This window comes from Oryx dammah, unplaced genomic scaffold (assembly GCF_014754425.2).
Source record: "Oryx dammah isolate SB20612 unplaced genomic scaffold, SCBI_Odam_1.1 HiC_scaffold_23, whole genome shotgun sequence".
Taxonomy (NCBI): Eukaryota; Metazoa; Chordata; class Mammalia; order Artiodactyla; family Bovidae; genus Oryx; species Oryx dammah.
Window position 1 is genome coordinate 87,296,330 of NW_024070207.1, and position 27,821 is coordinate 87,324,150.

Consider the following 27,821-nt stretch of genomic DNA (forward strand, 5'->3'; position numbering starts at 1 on the left):
ATAGGTGTGTGGATTTATCTCTGGGCTTTCTATCCTGTTCCACTGATCAATATTTCTGTTTTTGTGCCAGTATGATCCATACTGTCTTGATTACTGTAGCTTCATAGTATAGTCTGAAGTCAGGGAGCCTGATTCCTCCAGCTCTGTTTATTTCAAGATTGCTTTGGCTATTTGGAGGCTTCCCTGGTGGCTTAGAGGTTAAAGCATCCGCCTGGAATGTGGGAGACCAGAGTTCGATCCCTGGGTCGGGAAGATCCCCTGGAGAAGGAAAATGGCAACCCACTCCAGTACTCTTGCCTGGAGAATCCCATGGAGGGAGGAGCCTGGTAGGCTACAGTCCATGGGGTCGCAAAGAGTCGGAAACGACTGAGCGACTTAACTTCACTTCTTTGGCTATTTGGAGTCTTCTATGTTTACATACATATTGTAAAAATTTGTTGTAGTTCTCTGAAAAAATGCCATTGGTAATTTGATAGGGATTGTTTTGAATCTGTAGATTGCCTTGGGTAATATAGTCATTTTCACAATTTTGATTCCTCCAATCCAAGAACATGGCATATCTATCCATCTGTCTGTGTCATCTTCAATTTCTTTCATTGTTGTCTCATAGTTTTCAGAGTACAGATTCTTTTCCCTCCTTAAGTAGGTTTGCTCCCAGGTATTTCATTCTTTTTGATGTGATGTTAAATGTGATTGTTTCCTTAATTTCTCTTTCTGATCTTTCATTGTTAGTGTATATGAATGGAAGAGACTTCTTTGTATTAATTTTGTATCCTACAACTTTACTAGATTCATGTTTGCCTTTACCACTGAGCCTTCCCATTTGTAATTTTATTGTCTTAGTTGTGGACTTTTCATTTGTTCCTAGAGAAGTTCCTTTAGCATCTGTTGTAAAGCTTTTTTGGTGATGCTGAATTCTCTTAACTTTGATTGTCTGCAAAAGTTTTGATTTCTCTGTCAAATCTGAATAAGAGTCTTGCCGGGTAGAATATTCGTGTTTGGAAGCTTTTCCCTTTCATCACTTTACATATATCATATCAAAAGCTTCTGGCCTGCAGTTTCTACTGAAAAATCAGCTATGTATATGTATGTTATCTGTTGCTTTTCCCTTGTTGCTTTCAGTATTTTCTTTTTGTTTTTTGATTTCTGTCAGTTTGATTAATATGTGTCTCAGCATGTTCCTCCTTGTGTTTATCCCGTATGGTACTCTGTACTTCCTGGACTTGAGTGAGTGTTTCTTTTCTCATGGTAGAGAAGTTTTTGGCTATTATCTATTCAAATATTTTCTAAGAATCTTTTTCTCTTTCTTCTCCTTCTAGGACTCCTATAATGTAAATATTGGTGCTTTTAACATTGTCCCAAAGGTCTCTGAGACTGTTCTCATTTGTTTTCATTCTTTTTTTCTTTATTCTGTTTCATGGCAGTGATTTCCACCACTCTGTTTTCTGGCTCATTCATTAGTTCTTCTACCTCATTTATTATGCCACTGATTCCTTCTAGTGTATTTTTTCATCCCAGTAATTGTATTATTTATCTCTGTTTGTTCTTTAAATCTTACAGCTCTTTGTTAAATATTTATTTTATCTTCTCAGTCTACCTCCATTCCTTTTCCAAGATTTTGAAACACTTTTACTATCATTACTCTGAATTCTTTTAGGTAGATTGTCTACCTCCACCTGATTTAGTTGTTTTTCTGTGGTTTTATCTTGTTCCTTCATCTGCAACATACTTCTTTGCCATCTCATTTTGCCTGATTTTCTGTGTTTGTAGTTTCCTTTCTGTATGCTTGCAGGGCTATAGCTCTTCTTTCTTCTAGTGTCTGCTTTCTGGTGGATGAGGTTGATCCTGGGGCTTGTGCCTGCCCACTAGTGGGTGGAGCTGGGTCTTATTCTTTGGGGTAGGCAGAGTATGTCAAGGCATGTGTGTTAGATGTGGCTATGAGCTCAGTACAACTTTAGGCAGCCTGTCTTCAGCAGAGATGTTTCTGCTAAGAACATTACTTTTAAATTATGAGCATGTCCTGTGTTTTTAATGTTATCATAGTTACCTTACTTTTGAGATCTGCCTAACTACTAAGCTGATATTTTCTTGACATGAACAAAACATAAAATAATCTATTTCTCTAGCTAAACTAACCCACTTTTTTTTTTCTTTTTGTTTATTCAAGGTTCTGGTGTGGGATGTATAACCGCTTTGACAAAGGGTTGCAGCCCAAGCAGAGTATGCTAGAGAGCCTCCTGGAAATTAAGAAGCAGAGATCAATGCTGGAGGCAGATGTGCACAAACTAGAAAAGGTGAAAAGTTGAATCTCAAAAAGAGAATCTCTTACACCTTCTGAGTAGTCCTAACTCACTTGGAATTGATTTGGTACTTGTGGGAAGCTACCTGGCTGGCTTGTTATCCTCTCTGCTTTCCAAGCATCCTGTGTCTATAAAGCTCTGATGCACAGCTCTTTTTTTTTTAACCTCCCATGCTGCTGCTGCTAAGTCGCTTCAGTCATGTCCGACTCTGCGACCCCATGGACTGCAGCCTACCAGGCTCCTCCGCCCATGGGATTTTTCAGGCAAGAGTACTGGAGTGGGTTGCCATTGCCTTCTCTGTAACCTCCCATATTAAGTGGTAAATATCATAGTCAGCTAGTTAAGCCAATTTGTTCCCTTTTTTAATCTGGATGGAATTATGAGGAGGAACAAGAGGGAATTTCAGGGAAATAATGCAGGTATTTGTTATCCATCAAGAAAATAAGTATAACTTCTTGGGTGTACTAATGAGAACGATGACATTGCTATTCCAACAATCAAAACCTTTTAAAAAAATCTGATTTCCTTCCCATGCAGATGATAAACTCTGTTCATTGAATGGTTCTTTTGCTTTAGGATATGATTATGTGTTGATTTCCTTTATGATACCAGCAAAACCAAAGTCATACACTTGTTTTTAATTAGAGTTGAACAAGTCAACAGGGATTTCTTTTCAAAAAAAAAATGGAAAATGCTGAGCTGCTTCTGGAATCCAGAGGTCCCTAGGATATGTTTGAAGTAAAGGGGAGGGATACTTCTTAGAAAAGATTTCTTGGAAAGGGTGTGCTGCTTAGGAACTGGGCGTGAATCTCCTTTCCACCAGATAAGTCATAGCATTTCTGCTGCTCCCTGTAAGTAAACAAATATCCTTTTATTTTTTAAATAAATGTATTGTGGTTGCATCAGATCCTAAACTTTTGAATGTCCTCTTGAAAAGCAACAGTCAGTTACTTAGTTCCATTAAAAAAAAAAAAAGATGAAGAGAGGGAGGGGAAGGAAGAAAACTGAAGTATGACTTAAAATCAGAAAACAAAGGAAACAAGCAGCCCCAGGAAGGAAGCCCTAGGCAGAACTGAGAAGTAAGGAACCTTTCTCCTGACTCCTCTTTTACCTATTAGCAACCTTTTCCACAGGGTCTCCAGAGCAGGTCCCCTATTATAAACCTAGCTCTTTTATTTATTCCTATTTAATTCCTAAGAGAATCAGATTCATTCTGTTAATAGACAGAATCATATCACTCTCTGATTCTAAAGTTAAAAAGTAAGTAAGGCTTCCTTTTAAAATAACCAATACAATATTTTAAAGCAATTATCCTCCAATTAAAGAAAAAGAAAAAGAAAGCAAAAAAGATAATAACTATTATTAACATTCCTTTTTTAATACAGAGAAGAAAAAGCAGCCCATATTATATTACAGATACCCTGTTGATGTTTTTTAAAAGGCAGTACAAGTATAAAGTTAGAATATGCACAATACAGAAGTGTACAAAATGAAATGTTGAAAAAACTCTCCCAGCCACCTATGCAGTCAGTTTCTTTCTCCAAGTGTTATCACTGTATACATGTGTGTATGTGTGTGTGTGTGTGTGTATGATTTTCTGACTTCCAGGAAAATAAGAATGGTATGCTTATCCCTAAGGCAGGAGCTCTTAACTGGAGTTCATAAACCCATAGATGTCCACAGATGACCTTCAAGGGATCTGTGAAACCCCTGAAATTATCCCTAAAAACTGTTTTTGTGCCATCTCATTCACTCATTTGTGCCTGCATGTGATTTTCTGAGAAGGTTCATCCTTTACTCCAGATTTTCAAAGGTGTATGTGACCTCCCGAGAAAGCTAAGAATCACTATTGTGAAATATCAGTGAGTCATTGTTATCCCTGAAAGTGAAAATATCTATTGGAGACAGCATGAAGTAGTAGACACGTCATAGACTTTGGCATTAAGGAGAGGCAGGGTCAGATCCCAGCTCTGCCACTTCTTAAATGTGTGAATTTGGGTGAACTTACTTAAATTCTCTGAACCTCAGTTTCCTCATCTGTAAAATATAGCTAATACTTAACTAATAGGACTTTAGCATAAAATGAAATACTATAGTGGTTGGCACATGGAAGTAATCAATAAATGTTAGTGATCCTTTCCCTTGCCTTCCCTGTTCTCAGTAATAAAATTGCATTTATCAGAAAAGGGAACTTTTATAGATACAAGACCTTTGAGGTTATTTAGAGGTAGGGCTTTTAAAGCACTATGTTAAGTGATGAATAAAAGATGTTTGAGGAGGAGGAGGGGACAAAAAGTCATTGGCTACCATATAAGTGACAGCTGACAGGATCCCTATATGTCAGTGTGATATTTGCCTAGTTTTACTCCAGTTTCTAATTCTTTTCAACCATTCCTTGCTCCCATGACAGAAACTGAAAGCCCATAATGAGCCACCAGAAGTCTGAACCTGCTCTCAATTAGGGCATTTATTATCTCAGCACCTGGGAACTCCTTTGACAAATCCTGTCTGTTTTATGGGTACTGATGGAGACCTGAATACTTGATGGAGAATGGCACTCTTTCTAGAGAAGGAGGCCCTCTAGTTCAGATGGGTCAAGTAAAAAGTCAGTGTGCAGATTTCCACCATGACTATTATGAGATCATGGGCAACCTTAGGGCCATAAACATTTCTAGAGATGTGGGCTTCTCTGGAGACACAGGCATCTCTGGGGTCTTGGGCATCTCTGACAACATGGGAACCACTGAGGCTATGGGCTTCTATGAAGATACCAGCATCTCTGAGACCATGAGCTTCTCTGGGAACATGGGCATCTCTGAGGACATAGGGCTGTCTAAGGGCAGCACCAAGCTAGGCTTCTCTAAGCAACAGTGAGCTATTCATCTGTTTCCATGTTAGTTGTACCTACAACACCCACAATGATCCTTGTCTCAAAAAAGGCTGTGCTGCTTTTCTAACTGGATTAAATGACTGAGGCTTAAGACTGTAGAAGGGGATTTAGGGCCTTAACCAGTTAAGCAATCAGTATATGTACCTCAGGGCTTCCCTGGTGGCTCAGTGGTAATGAATCCACCCGCCGATGCAGGAGACGTGGGTTCGATCCCTGGATTGGGAAGATCCTCTGGAGAAGGAAATGGCAACCCACTCCAGTATTCTTGTCTGAGAAATCCCATGGACAAAGGAGCCTAATGGGCTCCAGAACATAGAGTCAAAAGAGACATGACTTTTTAGCAACTAAACAAGAACAAACAACATATGCATGTCAAGCAGCCTAGAATATAGGCAAAAGAAAAAGTACATTATAGTTCTAGAATGGGATTTAGCTTTAAAAATATAATATCTTGCTTTTCAGCTGAGATATTAGATTGGTTCCATTATTCCATTTTCCTTAAAGGTCAGTCTCCCTTACTTTTCCACCCTTACTATTCTATCACAAGAACAAGTAGAAATATTGTCATAGTGAAGAATTAAGACCCTGTTGAAGGGATGGTATATGCAAAGGTAACTGAATTGCAGAATGACTTGAAAGAAAATTTTACTTGAAGGTATATATAGTCGTACAATGAAAGTTCACGTTATTCCCGGTAGAGACCCCCAACATTTGCCTGAGAAATAAATAAAAATGGTATATGGGTACTTGGTGGTTTAGAACATATAAGGAAAATTTTCCCAATTCACTCCCTAGCTAGGTCTTATAATACTCACTTATCCAACTGCCTTTTTTATAGATAGCCCATCAATAAACTTGAATCCACTACATTCTAAAATGATAAATTCCAAAACAGTGGGGTCTGAATTAATAATGTTGATCAATAGCATTTTCAACATCAGTTCAGGAGACAACTGAAAATCTTCATGCTTTAGACCCTGGCTTATACATGGCATATGTGCCCACCTAAGTTTTCCTAAAACATGACTCTTCTTGGGGTTGTTTTTTTTTCTTTTTTTTGCCCATAGGACATGGCCTGTGGGATCTTAGTTCACTGTACAGGGATCAAACCCATTCCCTCTGCAGTGGAATTGTGGAATCTTAATCATTGGACTGCCAGGGAAGTCCCTCTTCTTAGGCATTTTTATGAAGATCAGTGGTTTTACTTCTCTAGACATCACATCAATTTGTGGATTTTTTGACATAATTGGCACTACTTTTAAAATCTGGTAGGCTTAACACCTTGTACTAATGAAGATTTTTGAAAAAAGTCTGTTCTTAAGGCATGCCCAGCTACTCCAGAGGAAGGGGAAACTAAACTTTCCCCAATTAGGGGTTGATACACTTGCTGTACACTTTACTATTGGATATACAGTCATAGTTTACCCACTTCCACATGTTGGGGTAGGATAAGCCTTGCATAGTTTGAGTCATGCAATATATTGTCATCATTTTCAGAATTTCCTTTGGCAATAGAATCCATATCTTCACCCAGGATGTCTATTTTTTATACCATGTATATGATTTAAGCTAAAAAACCCCCGAGATTCTTAGTGAAAGAGCCATCTCTGTTACTATCACATCCATTTGTAAATACAGACATCTCTAAAGGATCACCTCATTAGTTACTCTGTAAGAAAGGTAGGCCTTCTAATCAAAGTGTTAGAAATAGCAGAGAAGAGCTAAACTATGGACAAAAAAAAAATAGTCCTACTTAGAAGAACTCTGAAGTCATTTTGGTTGTCTTTTTTTATATGTAAATAGGAGCCATTTTTCTACTTGCCTCTTCTTGATAGCTGCCTTCTTCCTTTAATGTTAAAACATCAATGGGATTTCCTATTGTATCTTCTCTGATCCCCCACTTTCCACTATTTGATCTTTAACTTATGTGCTTAATTGCTCAGTCGTCTGTGACTGTTTGTGACCCCATGGACTGCTGCATGCCAGTCTTCTCTGTCCATGGGGATTCTTCAGGCAAGATTACTAGAGTGGGTTGCCATGCCCTCCTCCAGGGGACCTTCCCAACTCAGGGTTCGAACCTAGGTCTTCTGCATTGCAGGCAGATTCTTTACCAACTGAGCTACCAGGGAAGCCCAGGGATCTTTGGCTTATATAACATAAATCATCAGATGTTGCCAGTTGTCATTTGACTTGTTACTTCTTGAAATAAATGGGATTTGTGCAAGTCATTTTGATCTGGAAGCTCCATCTAACTCTGGCTCTGTGAAGGGGGATATCAAAGACATTGACAATAAGGAGGATGTCAAAGACAATGACAGTACCAATCATCTGCCACAAGTGAGTTTATTCTGGATTTTGCTTTATACCAAAGACTTTCTCCCACATCTCAATCTGAATTTTATAGTTCATTATCTAGCATGATATTTCCAATAGTGTGTTAGAGTTTTCTATAGAAAAGAAAAAGGCAAATGACTTTTGCAAATCCTGTAAAAATTAGTCTCATATTTATTTCTACAGACCTGTACAAGGGTGTACATAGTACCAAACTTTATTTCTTAGATCCAAAACAAAATTAATCATTAGTGACAAGTTTTTTTCAATACAATTCTAAACTGAGAAGTGCTGAAGAAAAACACAGTGTTTCCAGTCAACTTGTTTGGTGTTTATTATGTTTATTCCTCAATATGTCCTATATTACTTGTATATGCCATACACAGAACTAAGGAAAACCTTGCAAAAACCCCCTATTTACTCTCAACACCTAACACCTACTGTTTTATAGTTGGATTTGAAAATCTGAGGAAGGAAAAATGTTCAGTAGAATCCAAATATTTATGCACTGGTAAAAACCCAGTAGCTATCTGTAGTCAAGAGCCTAGCAATAGAGGGGAGAGTCCTGAAGGAAAGTTACTGAGTGTACTAGAAAAGATCATCTATTAATGGCTTTCATTTCATATCCTCATATAGCATCTATGCTGTTAAAGAAATGTGACTCCCTCTACTACTGCCCTACCCTTCCAGTTCCCTGAGCAGAAAATTCCATTCTCCTGTGACTGCCCCATTTAAATAGGAAGGCATTTAACCACCTGCCACTGTCTTATGCATGAACCTGACATCTGCCTGTTTCCTATACAGTTTTCACAGGTCTGGGGTCACTGCTTATCTTTTCCAAGCCTGAGGCAGTCTTTGTGCCTGGGATTGTGGCCATTCTTAGATTTTACATGAACACTCTTTTTTAAAAAATTCATTAATTATTAGTTTATAGAATAACAGATTCCTCATGGTAATAAGTAAAACAATCCTAAATAACAAACCTAAGTAATAAATTAATAGTCCAAGTTTTTAAAGAAAAAATTTAAGGCTGGGGTTTGCTGTATGAAAGAAAGCATGAAGATTTATTTAGCACTAATTTGGCAAGACTAGAAAGCTTATGGTACATGTATTAGGCACAGGTATCTTTTGGAAAATCACCCTAGAAACTGTGTTCAATTACTACCAAGATAGTTGTCATGCCTGTTAACATACATCGACATATTTTTTCTGAGACACACCTCAAACTTCACTGAAAGTAAAATCTTCCCTTGAACACTTCCAACAAGAAGGAATCAGTCTTTTTAAGAGATGTTTTCAAATAAAATTTGTAAATATTTAAGCTTGGCCTGAATTTAGCAGAAAGAGAAGTTTAATAACTATATCAGATCTTTGTTACATAGTGATTTTTATTAACACATAACACCTTTTTTGATGCTATTAAGCATTGATATACCACTGGGAAATCTTTCTATGAGAACATTTTATAAAGTGGCTTTTTTAAAAAACAGGTGTGTGGGAAAAGGTAAAGTTGTCTCAAAAGGGGAATATTATATTTCAGATTGGTTTCTTCCTAGGAAGATTGTTCTCACTTTCTCTCTCAATTTCCAAAGTAAATGATTTAATGATGTCTCTTGTACCAAATGGTTCCCCCACCCTCAGGCCTCTCCTTCCCAGAATTCTATGTATGATACAGGCAGATATGATTATAACCAAATTTGGTTACTTTCTTCTAAGTGCCAAATCTAGACCTGACATTTTATATAGACATTTCAAAAGAAAAATTAGAAATGGATTAAGTCTTAAATTTTTTTCCTATGAGGTTACTTTTTTAATATAATGTAAAGAGATGATGACTTAGATGAAACCAAATAGGAAAAGGATAAGAGAAAAGATTTGGGGTCGTAAAGGACTCTTAGTTTGTTGCCCTTTTGGAGGAAGTTCTGTTTTCACAGCATTTGATGGCAGCAATAGAAGCTTTTTCAAGGCAAAAAAAAAAAGGATTTTCAACCCATACAGAACATGTCTTCTCTGATTCCCTGGCTATGAGACTTGACAGTCTTCGCCTTCCTCTTAAATGGGAAGTATTGATTTCATCACCAATCACAGCAACCCATGTCTCCTTTCGATGTCAGTGCAAGTAGAAGTGTGTTGCATGCTCTGTGATTGTGACTTGTCTTCACAAAAGGCAAGTACTCTTTGAAAGCTATCTAATTTAGGCCCATGTGTCTTGCTGGGGCATTTTCTAAAGCTTTGGGAGTTACCTAAAAGCCTCTTTCTCTTCCAAAGCTTTGTTGCCTTTCAACCATTTTCATGACTTTGTACTCTGACTCTTAGAGAGCTGTACACTAGCCTTTATAGAATACCAGTTGTGGAGAAGGTAGAAGAAAAGAAGGAGGAAAGAGAAGGTATAGAAATACATCTGGCCAGTTAATCAAAAGGAGCATATGGCAGTCCAGGATGACCAGCATGCCAATTAATTAAGATTGAATGTGCTCCAATAAGGTCCAAATTAGGGCTTCTTTTCCAGTTAGTATTATGGCTGACATATTTTCTTTTAAGGTTATATTTTACACTGGTAGAATTTTTTTCCTTTAGAATGCTCTGTGTATTTTCTGTCTCTCGACAATTTTCACTTCTAGGGTATGTGGTCCTGGGTTTTCTTTTCTTTTAAAGGGTAAAGGATGGTAGGTGGTATCCTCTCCCATCAAAATGTCTCCAAGGCTTATGTGTCCTTCTTTGCCTCTTTGTAGATAAACCACCACTTGATAGCCCTCTCCCTGAGTCAGATGAGACTATATACACCAAAGTCACTAGGTGATCACTGTTGAAAGATTCACATCTCTGATCCCACCTCTCATGCAGTTGGCCACACCAGTTCCCATAAAGTCTTTCTATGTCTCCACCTCACATTTGCTGACAGGGTTGTTTCTGTATTTTGCAAATGTCAATAGGAATGCTACAGAGCATGTATCCTAATTTTTTTCCCCTAGTTTTGAAATAGAGCATGTCCTATATTCTAGTTAACAGTGTATCAGGCTTAGAAACAGGTAACAAATTCAGTCTTTTTAGAATGTAACTCAGAGTTTGTATATGTGTATGTGTTTACTGTAACTTTAGTAGCATCTGGTTGAACAGGTTATTTGGGCATTCATTCAGATGAAGAGAATTTATCCAAGAATAAAAATCTGCTTTAGTTCTAGACCTCTAACTATGGGGTTTCCCTGGTGGCTCAAAGGTAAAGAATCCTACTGTAATGCAGGAGCCACAGGAAATGCAGGTTCAATCCTTTGGTCAGGAATATCCCCTGGAGGAGGGCACAGCAACCCACTCCAGTATTCTTGCGTGGAGAATCCCATGGATAGATGAGCTGGTGGGAAGTTCATAGGGTTGCAAAGAGTTGGACTTGACTGAAGTGACTTAGCAAGCATGCATGTACTCTAACTTTGATATTGTCCAGCTGAGTGCCATAGAACTTTAGGACATGTTAAGCCAGACATACAAACCAAAGAGATGGTGAAGCAACTGTCCTTTTCACTGTATCAATCAGGCATCTTTAGAATACTGTTCAAATATATGACCACTGTTACCTGTAGTGTGATAATATTAGCCATATACCTGCATGAATGTCATGTAACTGATACATAAATCAGAACCCAGGCTGTGTAGGTTCTTGAAAACCTGACTTTTCATTAGCCTCAGGTTTACAGAATGACTATCACAGCAGCTCAAGTCTGAACTTTATAAGGTACAACAGTGTATATGATTGACTTTAAACTTCTTATTGTGTGTTATCTTGAACCTGTCATACCAGTGGGGTATGAGTGTGTGATGCTGTAAAAATATTCACTGTTATTTCTTTAGTCCAGTGTTAAATTGTTCACTGGCCCAATTTTGCACTTGTGTCCAATTTGAAGATATTTGGTTGATAACAGTTTTTTGACCTAGAATTTAAAAGTATCAATTTTTTAATGTGTGTGAGGTTACCACGTGATAGTTACAAATTAGAGGAAAAGTGGCATACCTTCAAAAAAGAAAGGTACACTGACCTAGCCTTGCCTTAATGGATGAACCTCGTTATAAAGACAAAATCTGCAGGTAGATTAAATGTTAAAATAAGACAAGTATCAGAGAAGATGCCTGGCTCTGGACAGCACTATGGAGTACAGAGTCTAGCTAGCTTTGATGAGCTGGGAGAGCAAGACTGACATCCACTTAACTCATAAACCATACTGTCTGACAACACATTTTGTTCATTCCCATAGAGCCTATTTCCCTCTATTGGAATCCTCAACCTCTTTTCTGATATAACATACCCTCTTCCCTGAGATGACCTCTTCAAATGGATAATTTCATCTGTCTGGCAGGATTTTTTTTACCAACAGATTCTCTAAGGGTAATTTGATCTATAAATCAGGGTATTATATGGAATATAAGTTTGTACTTGGAATTTATCCATTGTATAGTCCCATGGTAACTTATTGCATTAGTTGCAGCTGAGGACATGGCAAGCCAAGTCCCCTTAAATCAGCTATTTCCACAGCCTTCTGTCACCCATAGAGATCTGGTTTCACAGGGGGAAAGGTATCAATGGAAGGCCCTGGTTGGGAGATCACTTCTGGATAAGTCTCAGCCCCTCAACTTACTATATTTTCTTATTTGCAAAATACTAATAATCTCTTTCCTGTGAGTTTCACACTATGATTGTGGAAAGCAAGGGAAGTTGTAAGTGCGAAAGCATTTTGTAAATTTGGAGGTGTTTTTCATATATAAATTGGCAAATCCTGTCAAACTGAACCACATAGAAGCTATTGCATTGAAGCAAGGAACCAAATCAAGAATTGGCAATGTAAGTTCTTTAAGGGGAAAATGTCACTTGGATATATGTGAGTCACAGCACATTTGAAAGGCTTCTTCATTTCTTTAGGCCTCTTTGCCTTGTGTTTAAAACAGGTGGTTTGAACTAGATGATTTCTAGGGAAAGATATTAAATACCTATTGAATGACTCATCTGTGTCACGCCTTGAGGTAGGAGCTTTAAATGTATTTCATGTGCCTTAAATAACTGAAATCCTGTGTAAGACACCAAGCGAGTATGTAAGTTATTTGGAACCCAAGGCCACCTTAAAATTTTGTCTCTCTTCAGAATTTGGTACTCTAAAATCCTGTTTATTGGACTTCTGGTCCAGAAAGGATGTTGTAGACTCATTTGTCACTGCTCCTGCCAGTTAAGTACAACTTTTTTTAAATATAAATCTATTTATTTTAATTGGAGGCTAATTACTTTACAATATTGTATTGGTTTTGCCATACATCAACATGAATCCACCACAGGTATACACGTGTTCCCCATCCTGAACCCCCCTCCCTCCTCCCTCCCTGTACCATCCCTCCTTGTTGTCCCAGTTTTAAACCCTGTGAATAACACAAGAGCCAACCAAAGGAAGACTCTGAAAGGTGGTAAGAGAACTGGTTTGGAACTCCAGGATGGGAGCAACAACCCAAAAGAAGAAGGCAGTCCAACTTAGCTATTTCCTGACCTCTAACTTAAGAACAGAAGGGCAGCCCAGGGAGGCTAATTTCTCCCCCAGATTGAAAAAGAGTCCCTCTGACAGGTGAGCATGGCAGCATCAGCAAAAGGGATCGATTAAGACCCTATCCCCCACTAATAATAATAAACTAGGTGAAGGGCTTTCCATCCCTGCCTTTCCCACTGAGAGACACTGTAGTAGCCAGGAGGTATCAACAAGAGATGCCTTGCCACAAGTGCTCATCCCAGGAAGCTCCTTCCATTTCCATAGGCAGGGAGAACACTGTAAAAATAAAGGACCAGCCAGGGAAGCCTCTTTGTCCTTGAAGACCTGAAATTTCCATTCCCTAGTGAGAGACACAAGGCAACAGGCCTGGGGAAAGCCCTTCCACTCTCTGAACTAACACAAGCAGAAAGCACTGGTAACACTCATTATACCAGATAAGTCAGGAAGAAAAAAGCACTACAAAGGCTCTGAAGCCTAAACTTCCATTGTAACCATAGCTGACAAAAGTAGGCCAGAATCAGCATGCTAAAATTAAGGTGACTGCCTACTAAAAAAGATTTAAATAGGACCCAGAGTCTCCTAACATACTAAACTGAAATGTTCAGGATACAACAGAAAGTCACTCATAATACCAAGCCAGGAAAATAACAATTTGAATAAGAAAAGATAAACAGCTGACATCAACACTGAAATGAATCAGATTATCTGAAAAGGATTTTAAAACTGTCATCATTGATACTATTAAAAAGGCAAAGAAATTATTTAGAAACAAAAGAAAACATGAATATATGAAAAAATTAATATAACAGGATAAAATTTGTGAACTTAAGGACAAGTTAATATAATTTACCCAATCTGAAAAACATTTAAAAATGGCTTTAAAAATAAATAAGCAGAGCCTCAGGGGCCTGTGTAACATTTTTTAAGCCAACATTCATATCTTTGGACTCAGACAAAGAAAGTAGAAAGAGAATGGGCTGAAGGAGTATGTGAAGCAGTAATGGCTGAAAACTTCCCAAATTTGGTGAAAAGTGCAAACTTAAGGATTTCAACTGAGCAAACCCCAAATAGAATAAACCCAAAGAAATCTATGCCAGGACACATAATATTTAAACTTCTAAAAACTAAAGACAAAAAATATTGAGAACAGCCAGAGTGAAATGATACATTATCTGTAGGAGCTACCAATTCAGGTGAGAGTGAATTTTCATATGAAGCTGTGGAAGCCAAAAAATAGTTGATATTTTTTCAACTGCTGAAAGAAAAAAAAAATTGCCAACTGGAAATGCTGTACTCATTGAAACTATCCTTCAGGAATGCATAGGAAAAAGACATCCTCAGGTGAAGGCAAAATAAAAGAATTTGTTGGACCTACTCTTAAATGAAGCTCTTCAACAGAAAGAAGAAATTAACAACATGCAAGAACAGATGGGTAATTTAAGTTGATAGATGGTAACTCTGAGGAAGAATGAAAAAGAAGTGTTGGAAATGAAGCATAATGTAATAGAAATGAAGAATGCCTTTGATTGGCTCATCAACAGATTGGACACAACCAAGGAAAGAATCAGTGACTTGAAGAAACATCAATAGAATCGTCCAAAACTGAAATCCCAAGAGATTTTAAAAATGGAAATTAGAAAACAGGATAACCAAGAATTGTGAAACAGTTACATAAGGTATAACGTGGGTGTAAGGGGACTATAGAAGAAGAAGAAAGACAAGAAAGAAAAAGAAGGGAGGAAAAAAGAAAAGGAGGGAGGGAAGGAGGAAGACAAGCAATATTTGAAGCAATAATAACTAAGAATTTCTGAAAATTAATGATAGACACCAACCCACAGACCCAGGAAACTCATAGAATACCAAAAAGAATAAATACCAGGAAAGTCTACACATATGTAAATCATATTTAAAATGCAGAAGATCAAAGACAAATTCTTGAAAGGAACCAGAGAGGGAGAATTGCTATACCTATAACAAAGCAAGGGTAAGAGTTATATCAAACTTCTCTTCACAATCTTGCAAGCACAGACAGAATAGAATAAAATATTTAAAGCATTTAAAGGAGAAAACAACCAATCTAAAATTCTATACCAGTGAAATTATTCTTCCAATGTGAAGAAGATAAAAGCTTAAAGCAAGATGTTAGAATAGGAAGATCCAAATCGTCATTCTCCCATAGGAGCATTTTTTAAAACTAGAGAGTAAATAAAATGACTTTACAAGGTTTCTGGAAATCAGACAGATATCTGTAACATCCAAGCAAATGCCCAATCAAGAAAAAGCCCCATTCAAAAAGCTAGAAAAAATTTGTGATGTTTTTACTCATCCTTGATCTACTCTCTCCCTAGCATGGTGTGGATGGAGGGAAGTGGTGGCCCAGTCCCCAGTTATTTCTTCAAACCAGAGAAAGCAGAGTAGAATTAATTTGCAATGTTGTAACCTTCCTGGGGGCTGCAGGAAGGACTGGTCTCTGTATTGTTTAAAATGGATCTCAGATACCAGGCTAGGAAAAACCATATGAAACAGTGAGCACAGTTCATGAAAGCCACAGAAAGACTACAGAGCCACAGATAATGGAGGCAAGAAAATACTGGTAGAGGAGTACAATATAAAAGCAAAGACCTTGAGAAATTAGGATGTTAATTCTTGAGGGAAGTTATTATATTTATAAGCAGCTATTTGTTAGCACAACACTTGACCTACAAGAAATACTAGATAGAGGTCCTTCAAGTTGAAGTGAAAGAATTCTTGAAAGGAGTTCAAAGTCATACAAAAAATAAAGTTCTCCATTGAAGGTAAATATGTAGACAAATGTAAAAACCAGTATTGCTGTGATTAGGTTTAAAACTCAGCTTTCCATTTTCTACACTATTTAAAAGAGAAATGCCTAAAAAATAATTGGAAATCTATGTCAGTAGGTTACACTGTATAAAGATGTAGCTTGTGACAACACTAACATAAAGTAAGGGAGGCAGAGATGTAAAGGGTAGTTTCTGTATGCAGTTAAGGTGGTAACAATTTAAAATTGATTGTTATAACTTTAAGATGTTTTTGTTATTGACATGATAACCACAAAGAAAATAGAGAAGATATACAAAAGGCAATGAGAAAGGAATCAAAATGTGTCACTACAAAAAAAGTCAGCTAAACACAGAGGAAGGCAATAATGGAGAAAGTGAGGTTCATTAAAGGCATAAGATGTAGAAAACAATAAAATTGAAATAGCAAGCTTTTCACCAATAGCAATTACTTTAAATGTAAATAAATTAAACTCCTCCATAGAAAGACATATATTGACAAAATGGATTTAAAAAAAAATAGAATCTAATTGTATGCTATCAGCAAGGGACCCAACTTAGATTCAATGCATAGATTGAAAAATGTTGGAATATGTATTCCATGCAAATAATAACCCAAAGAGAGGAGGGGTGACTATACTATCAGACAAAATAGATTTTAACATAAAAACTGTTACAAAAAGCAAAGAAGGACAGTATATAATACTAAAAGTGTCAATTCATTAGAGATATAACCCAAAGCTACCAGAAATAAGAATAGTTCAACATACTAAAGTCAATCAAGGTAATATATCACATTTATGTTACAGAATACAAGTCTGTGTTCTCAATGCTGAGTGAGGCCAAACAATACCAAAATGTTAGAGTTTGGAGCAGAGAAAGTTTTATTGAAGGGCCATGCAAGGAAACTGATAGCTCATGCCTTAAAAAGCCTGGACTCTCTAAGGCTTTCAGCTAAGTACTTTTATTTATTTTTTTCCCTCAAAGTTTTGTTTTATTTATTTTTAAGGGATATTTCTTTTTATTTATTGTTTTATTTTACTTTATTTTACTTTACAATACTGTACTGGTTTTGCCATACATCAAAATGAATCCCCCATGGGTGTACACGTGTTCCCAATCCTGAACCCTCCTCACACCTCCCTCCCCATACCATCTCTTTGGGTCATCCCAGTGCACCAGCCCCAAGCATCCTGTATCCTGTATCAAACCTAGAATGGCAATTCGTTGCTTATATGATATTATACATGTTTCAGTGCCATTCTCCCAAATCATCCCACCCTCTCCCTCTCCCACAGAGTCCATAAGACTGTTCTATACATCTGTGTCTCTTTTGCTGTCTCGCATACAGGGTTATTGTTACCATCTTTCTAAATTCCATATATATGCGTTAGTATACTGTATTGGTGTTTTTCTTTCTGGCTTACTTCATTCTGTATAATCGGCTCCAGTTTCATCAACCTCATTAGAACTGATTCAAAAGTATTCTTTCTAATGCCTGAGTAACACTCCATTGTGTATATGTACCACAGCTTTCTTATCCATTCATCTGCTGATGGACATCTAGGTTGCTTCCATGTCCTGGCTATTATAAACAGTGCTACAATGAACATTGGGGTACACGTGTCTCTTTCATTTCTGGTTTCCTCGGTGTGTGTGCCCAGCAGTGAGATTGGTGGGTCACAAGGCAGTTCTATTTCCAGTTTTTTAAGGAATCTCCACACTGTTCTCCATAGTGGCTGAACTAGTTTGCATTCCCACCAACAGTGTAGGAGGCTTCCCTTTTCTCCACACCCTCTCCAGCATTTATTGCTTGTAGACTTTTGGATAGCAGCCATTCTGACTGGTGTGAAATGGTACCTCATTGTGGTTTTGATTTGCATTTCTCTGATAATGAGTGATGTTGAGCATCTTTTCATGTATTTGTTAGCCATCTGTATGTCTTCTTTGGAGAAATGTCTAGTTCTTTGGCCCATTTTTTGATTGGGTCCTTTATTTTTCTGGAATTGAGCTGCAAGAGTTGCAAAAAGGGTGTATAAACCAGAACCCAAAACAGTAAAGTAAATGGCAACGGGATCATACTTATCAACAATTACCTTAAATGTAAATGGGTTGAATGCCCCAACCAAAAGACAAAGACTGGCTGAATGGATACAAAAACGAGACCCCTATATATGTTGCCTACAAGAGACCCACCTCAAAACAAGGAACACATACAGATGGAAAGTGGAGGGCTGGAAAAAGATATTCCAGCAAAGCACTTTTAGAGGCAAGGTGAGGGAACAGTGTAGTTAGTTGTTGCAAACTCCTTGGTGTAGGCTCCTTTGTTCTTGCAGCTGTCCAGGTAGGTCAGCCCAAGGTCAGGTCACAATGTTCCTGTAAACCTCCAACAAGACAAACTATTCTCTGTTCAAGTCAGGACATGATCAGGCTATTTTGTATTTTTCTAGCTATAGGCAACATTCTTTTAGAAAAGGTGCAGAGCCAGCATGACTAAGCACAGGCAACAGAGTATAAAGATTAAAGTAAATGTATGGCAAAAACCACTACAATATTATAAAGTAATTAGCCTCCAATTAAAATAAATAAATTTTAAAAATTAAAGTAAGGTTAAAGTAAAAGGAAGGTATCAGGGTTAAAAGTAAAAGTAAAGTATCAGGGCTTCCCTGATGGCTCAGTTGGTAAAGAATCTGCCTGCAAAGCAGGAGACCCCAGTTCGATTCCTTGGCCAGGAAGATCCACTGCAGAAAGAATAGGCTACCCACTCCAGAATTCTAGGGCTTCCCTTGTGGCTAAGCTGGTAAAGAATCCACTTGCAATGCGGGTAGACCTGGGTTCAATCCCTGGGTTAGGAAGATCCCCTGGAGAAAGGAAAGGCTACCCATTCCAGTATTCTGGAGTGGAGAATTACATGGACTGTATAGTCCATGGGGTTGCAAAGAGGAAGACATGATTGAGCAACTCTCACACAAAGTAAAAGGAACAGGTCTAATAAGTAGTCAGATTTGCTCTTCCCTGTTACATTAATAAAATGAAGGAGAAAATCATAAGATCTTTTCGATTCATGAAGAAAAAAACATTTTTTTAAATCAACACTATTTCATGATATAAAAAACCCCCAAAACATCTCACTAAACTGGGAATAGAAGGAAACTATCTCAACACAATAAAGGCCACATACAAAAAATCCAGAGCTAACATCATACTCAGTGGTAAAATCTTTTTCTCTAAAGTGAGCAACCAGAGAGTAGTGACTGCTTACACTGTTTCCTACTCAGCATTGTACTGGAAGTTTTAACCACAGCAATTGACAAGAAAAAAATATATATGTAAGGGATACAAACTGGAAAGGAAGAGGCAAAATATGTTTGAAGATGTAAATATTTAAAATAAATAAAATAGATAATATTGTGTTAGGACTGATAAGTGAGTCTAACAAGACTGCAGGATACAAAATCAACATGCAAAAAATCATTTGCACTTCTATGTGCTAATAATGAACAATTTGAAAAGGAAATTAAGAAATCAATTCCATTTACAAAGCCATATATAATAATAAAATATTTGGGAGTAAATTAAGGAAGGAGGTCAAAGAAATGTACACTGAAACCACAAAAGGATGCTGAAAGAAATAAGACACAAATAGAAAGACATTCCTGTTCATGGACTGGAAGAACTAATTTTGTTAAATGTCAATACTACCCAAAGTAATCCACAAGTTCAATGCAATCCCTATCAAAATTATAGAGGCATTTTCTTGGCAGAAAGAGAAAATTCCATCCAAAAATTCATATGGAATTTTGAGTATTCCCAGAGAGACAAAAATATCTTGAAAAATAAAAACAAAGCTCAAAACCTCACACTTTCTGATTTCATTATATATAGAAAGCTACAATAATCAAAACAATGTGGTACTTGTATAGGGAAATACACTAATGGAATAGAATGTCAAGAAATAAACTCTCATGTTGTTCAGTTGCTAAATCATGTCTGACTCTTTGTGAACCCATGGACTGCAGCATGCCAGGTTTCCCTGTCCGTCAGTATCTCCTGTAGTTTGCTCAGATTCATGTCCATTGACTTGGTGATGCTATCTAACCATCTCATCCTCTGCCACCGTCTTCTCCTTTTGCCCTCGGTCTTTCCCAGCATCAAGGTCTTTTCCAATGAGTCACCTCTACATAATGTGGCTAACACGTTGGAGCTTCAGCTGCAGCATTAGTCTTTCCAATGAATATTCAGGGTTGATTTCCTTTAGGATTGATTAGTTTGATCTCCTTGCTGCCCAACAGACTCTCAAGAGTCTTCTCCAGCACCACAGTTCAAGAGCATCAATTCTTTGGCGCTCAACCTTTTTCATGATCCAGCTCTCACATCCATACATGACTACTGGAAGAACCATAGCTTTGATTATATGGACCTTTTTCAGCAAAGTGATATTTCTGCTTTTTAATACACTGTCTAGATTTGCCATAGATTTTCTTCCAAAGAACAAGTATCTTTTAATTTCATGACTGCAGTCACCATCTGCAGTGATCTTGGATCTCAAGAAAATAATATCTGCCACTGTTTTTATTTTTTTTTTCCTATCTATTTACCACAAAGTGATGGGACTGGATGCCATGATCGTATTTTTAATTATTTAATTGGAGGATAATTACTTTACAGTATTGTGATGGTTTTTGCCATACATCAACATGAATCAGCCACAGGTGTACATATGTGTTTCTTTTTTTTAATTTTTAATGTTGAGTTTTAAGCCAGCTTTTTCACTCTCCTCTTTCACCCACATCAAGAGGCTCTTTAGTTCCTCTTCACTTTTCTGCCATTAGAATGATATCATCTGCATATGTGAGGTTTTTGTTATTTCTCCCAGCCATCTTGATTCCAGCTCATGATTCATCCAGCCCAGCATTTTGCATGATGTACTCTGCATATAAGCTAAATAAACAAGGTGACAATATATGGCCTTGACGTACTCCTTGCCCAATTTTGAACCAGTCAGTTGTTCCAGGTCTGGTTCTAATAGTTTCTTGACCTGCATGCAGGTTTCTCAGAAGATAGGTAAGGTAGTCTGATACTCCCATCTCTTTTAGAATTTTCCACAATTTGCTCTGATCCACATAGTCAAAGGCTTCAGTGTGATCAATAAAGGAGAAACAGATTTTTTTTTTTCTTTTTCTGGCATTCCCTTGCTTACTCTATGATCCAGTGAGGTTGACAATTTGATCTCTGGTTCCTCTGCCCTTTCTAAACCCAGCTTGTACATATGGAAGTTCTTGGTTCTCAGCTGGGCCAAAGCAGAAACTCTCATACATATGATCAAATGATTTTCAATAAAAGCACTAAGATCATTCAACAGAGAAAGGATGAAAGGATGTCTTTTCAACAAATGGTGTTGGTAAAATTATATCCACATACCAAAGAATCAAATTGGCAATTATAGGGGAAAGTTTCATGATATTTGATATAGCAATTGTTTCTTGTATATGTCATCAGAAGTAGAGACAACAAAAGGAAAAAAATGTATAAATGGATTTCACCGAAATCAAAAACTTGGTCTATAAAAAAAACTATTACTGAGAATGAAAAGGCAAAACATGAAATGAGAGAAAATATTTGTGAACCATATATCTGATAAGGGATTCGTACTTAAACACAAAAACAACAAAATGAACCTGATTAAAAATGGGCAAAGAACTTAAACAGACATGACTCTAAGGAAGATATACAAATGACAATAAGTACATGAAAGGTGTTCAGTGTCACTAATCATCAGGGAAATGCAAATCAAAACCACAATGAGATACCATTTCACACCTGTCAAAAGGGCTATTACCAAAAAGACAAGAGGTAATAAATGCTGGCAAGGATGTGGAGAAAGGGAACCCTGGTGCACAGCTGATGGGAATATAAATTAGTACAACCACTAATAAAAACAGTATTGTTTCTATCCATAAAAGGTCCTTGGTTTAAAAAAAAAAAGTATGGTTACTCAAAAGATTAAAAGCAAAACTACCATATGATCCAATAATTTCACTTTTAAGTGTATATCAAAGGATACTAAATCATTGCCTCAAAGAGGCATCTGTACTCTCATGTTCACAGCAGCATTATTCACAATAGCCAAGACATGGATGCAACCTAAGTGTTCTATGTTGTGCTTAGTCGCACAGTCCTGTCTGACTCTTTTGAGACCCCAGGGACTATAGCCCACCATGCTCATCTGTCCATGGGGATTCTCCAGGCAAGAGTACTGGAGTGGGTTGCCATGCCTTCCTCCAGGGGATCTTCCCAAACCAGGGATCGAACCCAGGTCACTCACATTGCAGGCAGACTCTTTTTCTATCTCTCCCAACAAATAAATAGATAAAGAAAAATTTTAGATATAGACACATAATAGTATGCAGCCATTAAAAAGAAAGAAATCCTGCCAACTGTGACAACACAGATGGACCTTGAGGGCATTAGCCTAAGTGAAATGTCAGAGAGACATATTGAATGATCTCACATACATGTGGAATCTAAAAACATTCAACTCATAGAAACACTAGAATTGTGGTTGCCTAAGGGATAGGGGAAATTGAGAGAGATTGGTCAAAGTGTACAAACTTTCAATTACAAGATTAATAAGTTCAGGGGATCTAAGATACAGAATGGTAAATACAGTTAATAATACTATATTCTATACTTGAAAGTTTCTATGAGAATAGAGTTTTATTTTTCTCACCATAACAAAATAATGAGTATGGGAGCTGAAAGGAGTTTTAACTAACCTTATTTTCATAGATATTCTACATTATATATGTGTATCAAATCATCACATTGTATACCTTAATTTACATAATTTTATATATCAATTACATCACAAAAAAGATGAAAAAATAAATTAAAAAATAGAAGTTAAAAAAGTATACTCTAAGACCACAGTAGAATTATACTACAAATTGATCATCAAAATGTAGCCAAAAAAGTCTAGTATATAAGGAGATTAAACAACACATTTCTAAATAACACATGAGGCAGAGAAGAAGCTTGAAATTTTAAATGTTTGTAAGTGAAAATTAAAAATACAAGTTATCAAAATCCAGGGAAAGTAATGCATTGAGAGAAATTATAGTATTAAATTAGAAAAGAAGAAAGAACAAAAGTAAATAATATGATTCCACATTAGGAAACTAGAAAAAAAAAGAGCAAATTAAACCAAAAGGAGGAGGAAAAAAAAATAGAGCAGACATTGAAGAAAATTGTAAAGATAAAATAAGACAGAAACTCAATAAAGAAAATAACAAAACCCAAAGCTTGTTCTTTGCAAAGATTCCTAAAATTGCTAATCCTCTAGCCAAGTTAACTATGTGAAGAAGAGAGAAGATATAAATTATTATTTGGACAGTAAAAGGGTAATAAGAGAATATTATGAACAACTCTATGTTCACAGATTTGATAAACTAGATGAAACAGACCAATTGCTTGAAAGACAAAATCAACAAAAATTCACACAAAAATAGACAATCTGAATGGGCCTATACTTATTAAATCAAGAAATAATGAAACAGAATAGAGAGCCTAGAAATAAACCATAATTAAATAAAGCATAATTATATGTTCAATTAATCTACAAGAAAGAAGACAATGGGGAAAAGACAGTCTCTTCAATAATGGTCCTGAAAAAACTAGACTGCTACATGCAAAAGAATGAAACAGGACCACTTCATTACACCATATACAGAAATAAACTAAAAATGGATTAAAGACTTAAATGTAAAACCTGAAACCATAAACCTCCTACAATAAAACAGGCAGTATGCTCTTTGACATTGGTTTTAGCAATATTTTTTGACATGTGTTTTCAGGCAAGGGCAACAAAAGAAAAAGTAAATGAGAATAAAAACTAAAATGCCTTTTACTTTTTTACAGGTGCAAAGTTTATTATTAGAGACACAGCACAACAACAAGTGGGAGGGCACATAGAGTAATGCTTTGTTTAGTTAAGATAGAAGCAAAGCAGAGATGCACACCAGGAGAGAAAGGTACAATGCCTTTTACTGTGAAAAAAAAACTATCAACAAAGCAAAAAGGCAATCTACCGAATGGGAGAAGACATTTGTAAACAATATAACCAATAAGGGGTTGATATCAAAACTATATAAAAAATTTATACAACTCAATATCAAAATACCAACAACCCTATTAAAAATTGCAGTAGTGATGAATAGACTCTTTTTTCCCCAGGGAAAGCATAAAAATGGCCAAACAGGCACATGAAAATATGCTCAACATCACTAACCATCAGGGGAATGCAAATCAAAACCACAAAAAACACCACACCTCACACCTGTCAGAATGGCTATTACCAAAAAAACAAGAAACAGTTGTTGGAGAACATGTAGAAAAAAAGAGAACACTCATACACTGTTGGTGGGAATGTAAATTGGAACGCCAAGTATGGAAAACGGTATGGATAATCCTCAAGAAACTAAAAATAAAACTACTATCTAATCCACAGTTCTACTTCTGAGCACTTATTTGAAGAAACAAAACTAATTCAAATAGACTTTGGAAGGACTGATGCTAAAGTGGAAACTCCAATACTTTGGCCACCTCATGCGAAGAGTTGACTCATTGGAAAAGACTCTGATGCTGGGAGGGATTGAGGGCAGGAGGAGAAGGGGACAATAGAGGATGAGATGGCTGGATGGCATCACCGACTTGATGGACATGAGTTTGGGTGAACTCCGGGAGTTGGTGATGGACAGGGAGGCCTGGCGTGCTGCAGTTCATGGGGTCGCAGAGTCCGACACGACTGAGCAGCTGAAATGAACTGAACTGAACCCCTATATTCATTGCAATACTATTTACAATAGCCAAGATATGGAAAACACCTGTGTCCACTGATAGACAAATAGATAAAGAGGTAGTATATATAAATAATGGAATATTACTCATCCATAAAAAAGAATGAAATCTTGCCATTTGCAACAATGTGGATGGAGAGAAATGTCAGAGAAAGATGAATATTATATGATTTCACTTATACGTTTTGTAATCTATAAAAGAGAACAAATGAACAAACAAAGTAAAACAGACTCATAGGTATGAAGAACAAATTGGTGGTTGCCAGAGGGGAGGTGTGTTGGGGGATGGGCAAAAAGATAAAGGGGATCAAAAGATACAAACTTCCAGCTATAAAATAAATCATGAGAATATAAAGTACAGTATAGGGAATATAGTTAATGATATTGTAATAACTGGTGACAGATGGTAACTAGATCTATCATGGTCATCATTTTATAATTTATAAAAATAGTGAATCACTATTCTTTTTTTAATATATATTTATTTTAATTGGAGGTTAATTACAATATTGTGAATCACTATTCTATACTTGAAACTCATATAACATTGAATATCAATTATAATTTCTAAAAAAATTAATAACCTTACAAAGCAAATCACTAGTCTTAGATGGGTTCACTGATGGATTCTATTGGACAATAAGGGAAAAAAAAAATACCAATTATCTACAGTTTCTTCCAAAAATTGAAGCAGAGGGAATACTTACCTCACTTTATGAGGGGTTTACCATAGGTGGCACCAGTGGTAAAGAATCTGCCTGCCATGCAGGAGACACGGATTCGATCCCTGAGTCAGGAAGATCCCCTAGAGTAGGAAATGACAACCCATTTCAGTATTCTTTTCTAGAAAATTCTGTGTACAGAGGAGCCTGGCAGTCTATAGTCCATGGGGTCGCAAAGAGTTGGACATGGCTAATTGTGCACACACACACACACACAATGAGGCCAGCATTATACTAATACCAAATCTAGACAAAAAAACTTCATAGGAAAACTACAAATCAATATCTATCATGAACATAGCTGTAAAACCCCTCAACAAAATATTAGCAAATCAAATTAAACAATGTTTAAAAAGAATAATGCAACATTTAACAAGTGGAATGACCACAAGTTTGGTTCAACATTTGAAAATCAATTAATGTAATTCATCATAGCAACACACTGATAAATAAAAATCACATCATCATATCAATAGATGCAGAAAAAAAAATTTTGTGATATCAAACACTCATTTATGATTTAAAAAAAAACATTGAAATAGGAGTGCAGGCAAACTTCCTCAATTTGATAAACAATATCTGAGAAGCCTGCAGCAAACATCATACCTAATGGTAAGAACCTCAAAGCATTCCTATGAAGGAATCAATATCAATAGATATTGATAGATAGATATCAATACCATAGATATTGATTAGCAAGAAGGCAAGGATATCTCTTCTTACTACTCCTTTTCTACATCATACTGGAAGTCCTAGCTAAGAAAAGAAAATAAAAGTTATAAAGATTCAGAAGGGAGATATAAAACTGTCTATGTACTAGATGACATTATTGCATATAGAAAATCCAAAATAATGGATGGAACAACTCCTGGAACTAATAAGCAATTACAGCAAGCTTTCAGGACACAAGGTTAATCTACAAAAACCAACCATTTTCCTATATATCAGCAATGAATAAGAAGAATTTAGAAATTCAAAACACAATACCATTTACATTAGCACCAAAAAATACATAGGTTTATCAAAATATATACAAGATCTACTTGAGTAAAACTACAAAACCCTGATGTATGAAATCAAAGAAGAAGGAAATAAATGGAGAGAGAGTGCTTGTTAATGGATAGAAGACAAAATGTCAAGTTTTCAGTTTTATCACACTTGATCTATAGATTCAATGCAATCTCAATCAAAATCTCATGAAGCTATTTTGTGAATATCAACAAACTGATTATAAAGTTCATATAGAGGGGCAAAAGATCCATAATAACTGACACAATATTGAAAGAGAAGAACAATGGAGGGCTGACACTATTCAACTTCAAGACTTTAAAGCTATAGTAACCAAGAAAGTGTATTATTGGCAAATAATAGACAAATAGATCAATGGAAAGCTTAGAAGTATATCCACGTAAATATAATCAACTGATCTTTCACAAAGTAGTAAAGGCAATACTATGGAGCAAAGATAGTCTTTTCAACAAATGGTGCTGAAACAACTGGATATCCACATGTAAAAAAATAATAATAAATCTAGATAAAGACCTCACACTTTGACAAAAATTAACTAAAGATGGATCACAGACCTATGTGTAAAATGGAAAACTATAAAATTCCTGGAAGATAACCTAGAAGAAAACCTCGATGACCTTGGGTATGGCAATGACTTTTTAGGTACAACACCAAAGGCAGGATCCATGAAAAAAATTATTGATAAGCTAACTTAATTTTTTTAAGTTTGATAGGCAAAAAACACTGGTAAAAGAATGAGAAGCCAAAGACTTGGAGAAAATTTTTACAAAAGAGACATTTGTACAACAGAAAGTAATACAACACCATAAAGCAACTATACTCCAATAAAAAATTTAAGAGATACCTATGATAAAAGACTTACATAGAAATTACAAAAATAACTCTTAAAGTCAACAATAAGAAAACAAACAACCCAATTAAAAAATGTGACAAACATCATAACAGACACCTCACCTCGCCAAAGAAGGTATAAAAATGGCAAATATGCATATAAAAATGCTTATGTCTTATTCATCAGGGAAATGCAAAATAAAACAATAAGATACTACTGCACAACTATTAGAATGGCCAAAACCCTGAATATTGACAACACCAAATGCTGAGAAGGATCTGGAATAATAGGAACTCTTGTTCACTGCTAGTGGGAATGCAAAATGGTACAGCCACTTTGGAAGACACTTTGGAAGTTTCTTACAAAGCTAAATATAATTTTACCATACAATTCCATCAATCAAACTCTGGAGTTTACCCAAAGGAATTGATAATTTATATTCCCTCAGATGGGGTTCCCTGGTTGCTCAGACAGTAAAGAATCCATCTGCAATGTAGGAGACATGGGTTCAATCCCTGAGTCAGGAAGATCCCCTGGAGAAGGGAATG

General features: G+C 36.4%; 1 protein-coding gene across 2 annotated transcripts in view; it reads left to right on the forward strand.

Annotated features, from left to right (window-relative positions):
* MTMR8 (myotubularin related protein 8) overlaps positions 1-27,821 on the forward strand; it is a 230,332-nt gene that overhangs the window by 188,047 nt on the left and 14,464 nt on the right. Inside the window, exons 13-14 of one of the 2 annotated variants that reach the window (XM_040266114.1) lie at positions 2,168-2,294; positions 23,753-23,942. The exons of the other annotated variant lie outside the window; for it this stretch is intronic. Of the exons in view, the coding sequence (XP_040122048.1) occupies positions 2,168-2,294; positions 23,753-23,806 (181 nt within the window). The 3' untranslated portion in view covers positions 23,807-23,942. Of the gene's footprint in view, positions 1-2,167; positions 2,295-23,752; positions 23,943-27,821 lie in introns of those variants that run through there. 2 annotated transcript variants of the gene reach the window in all.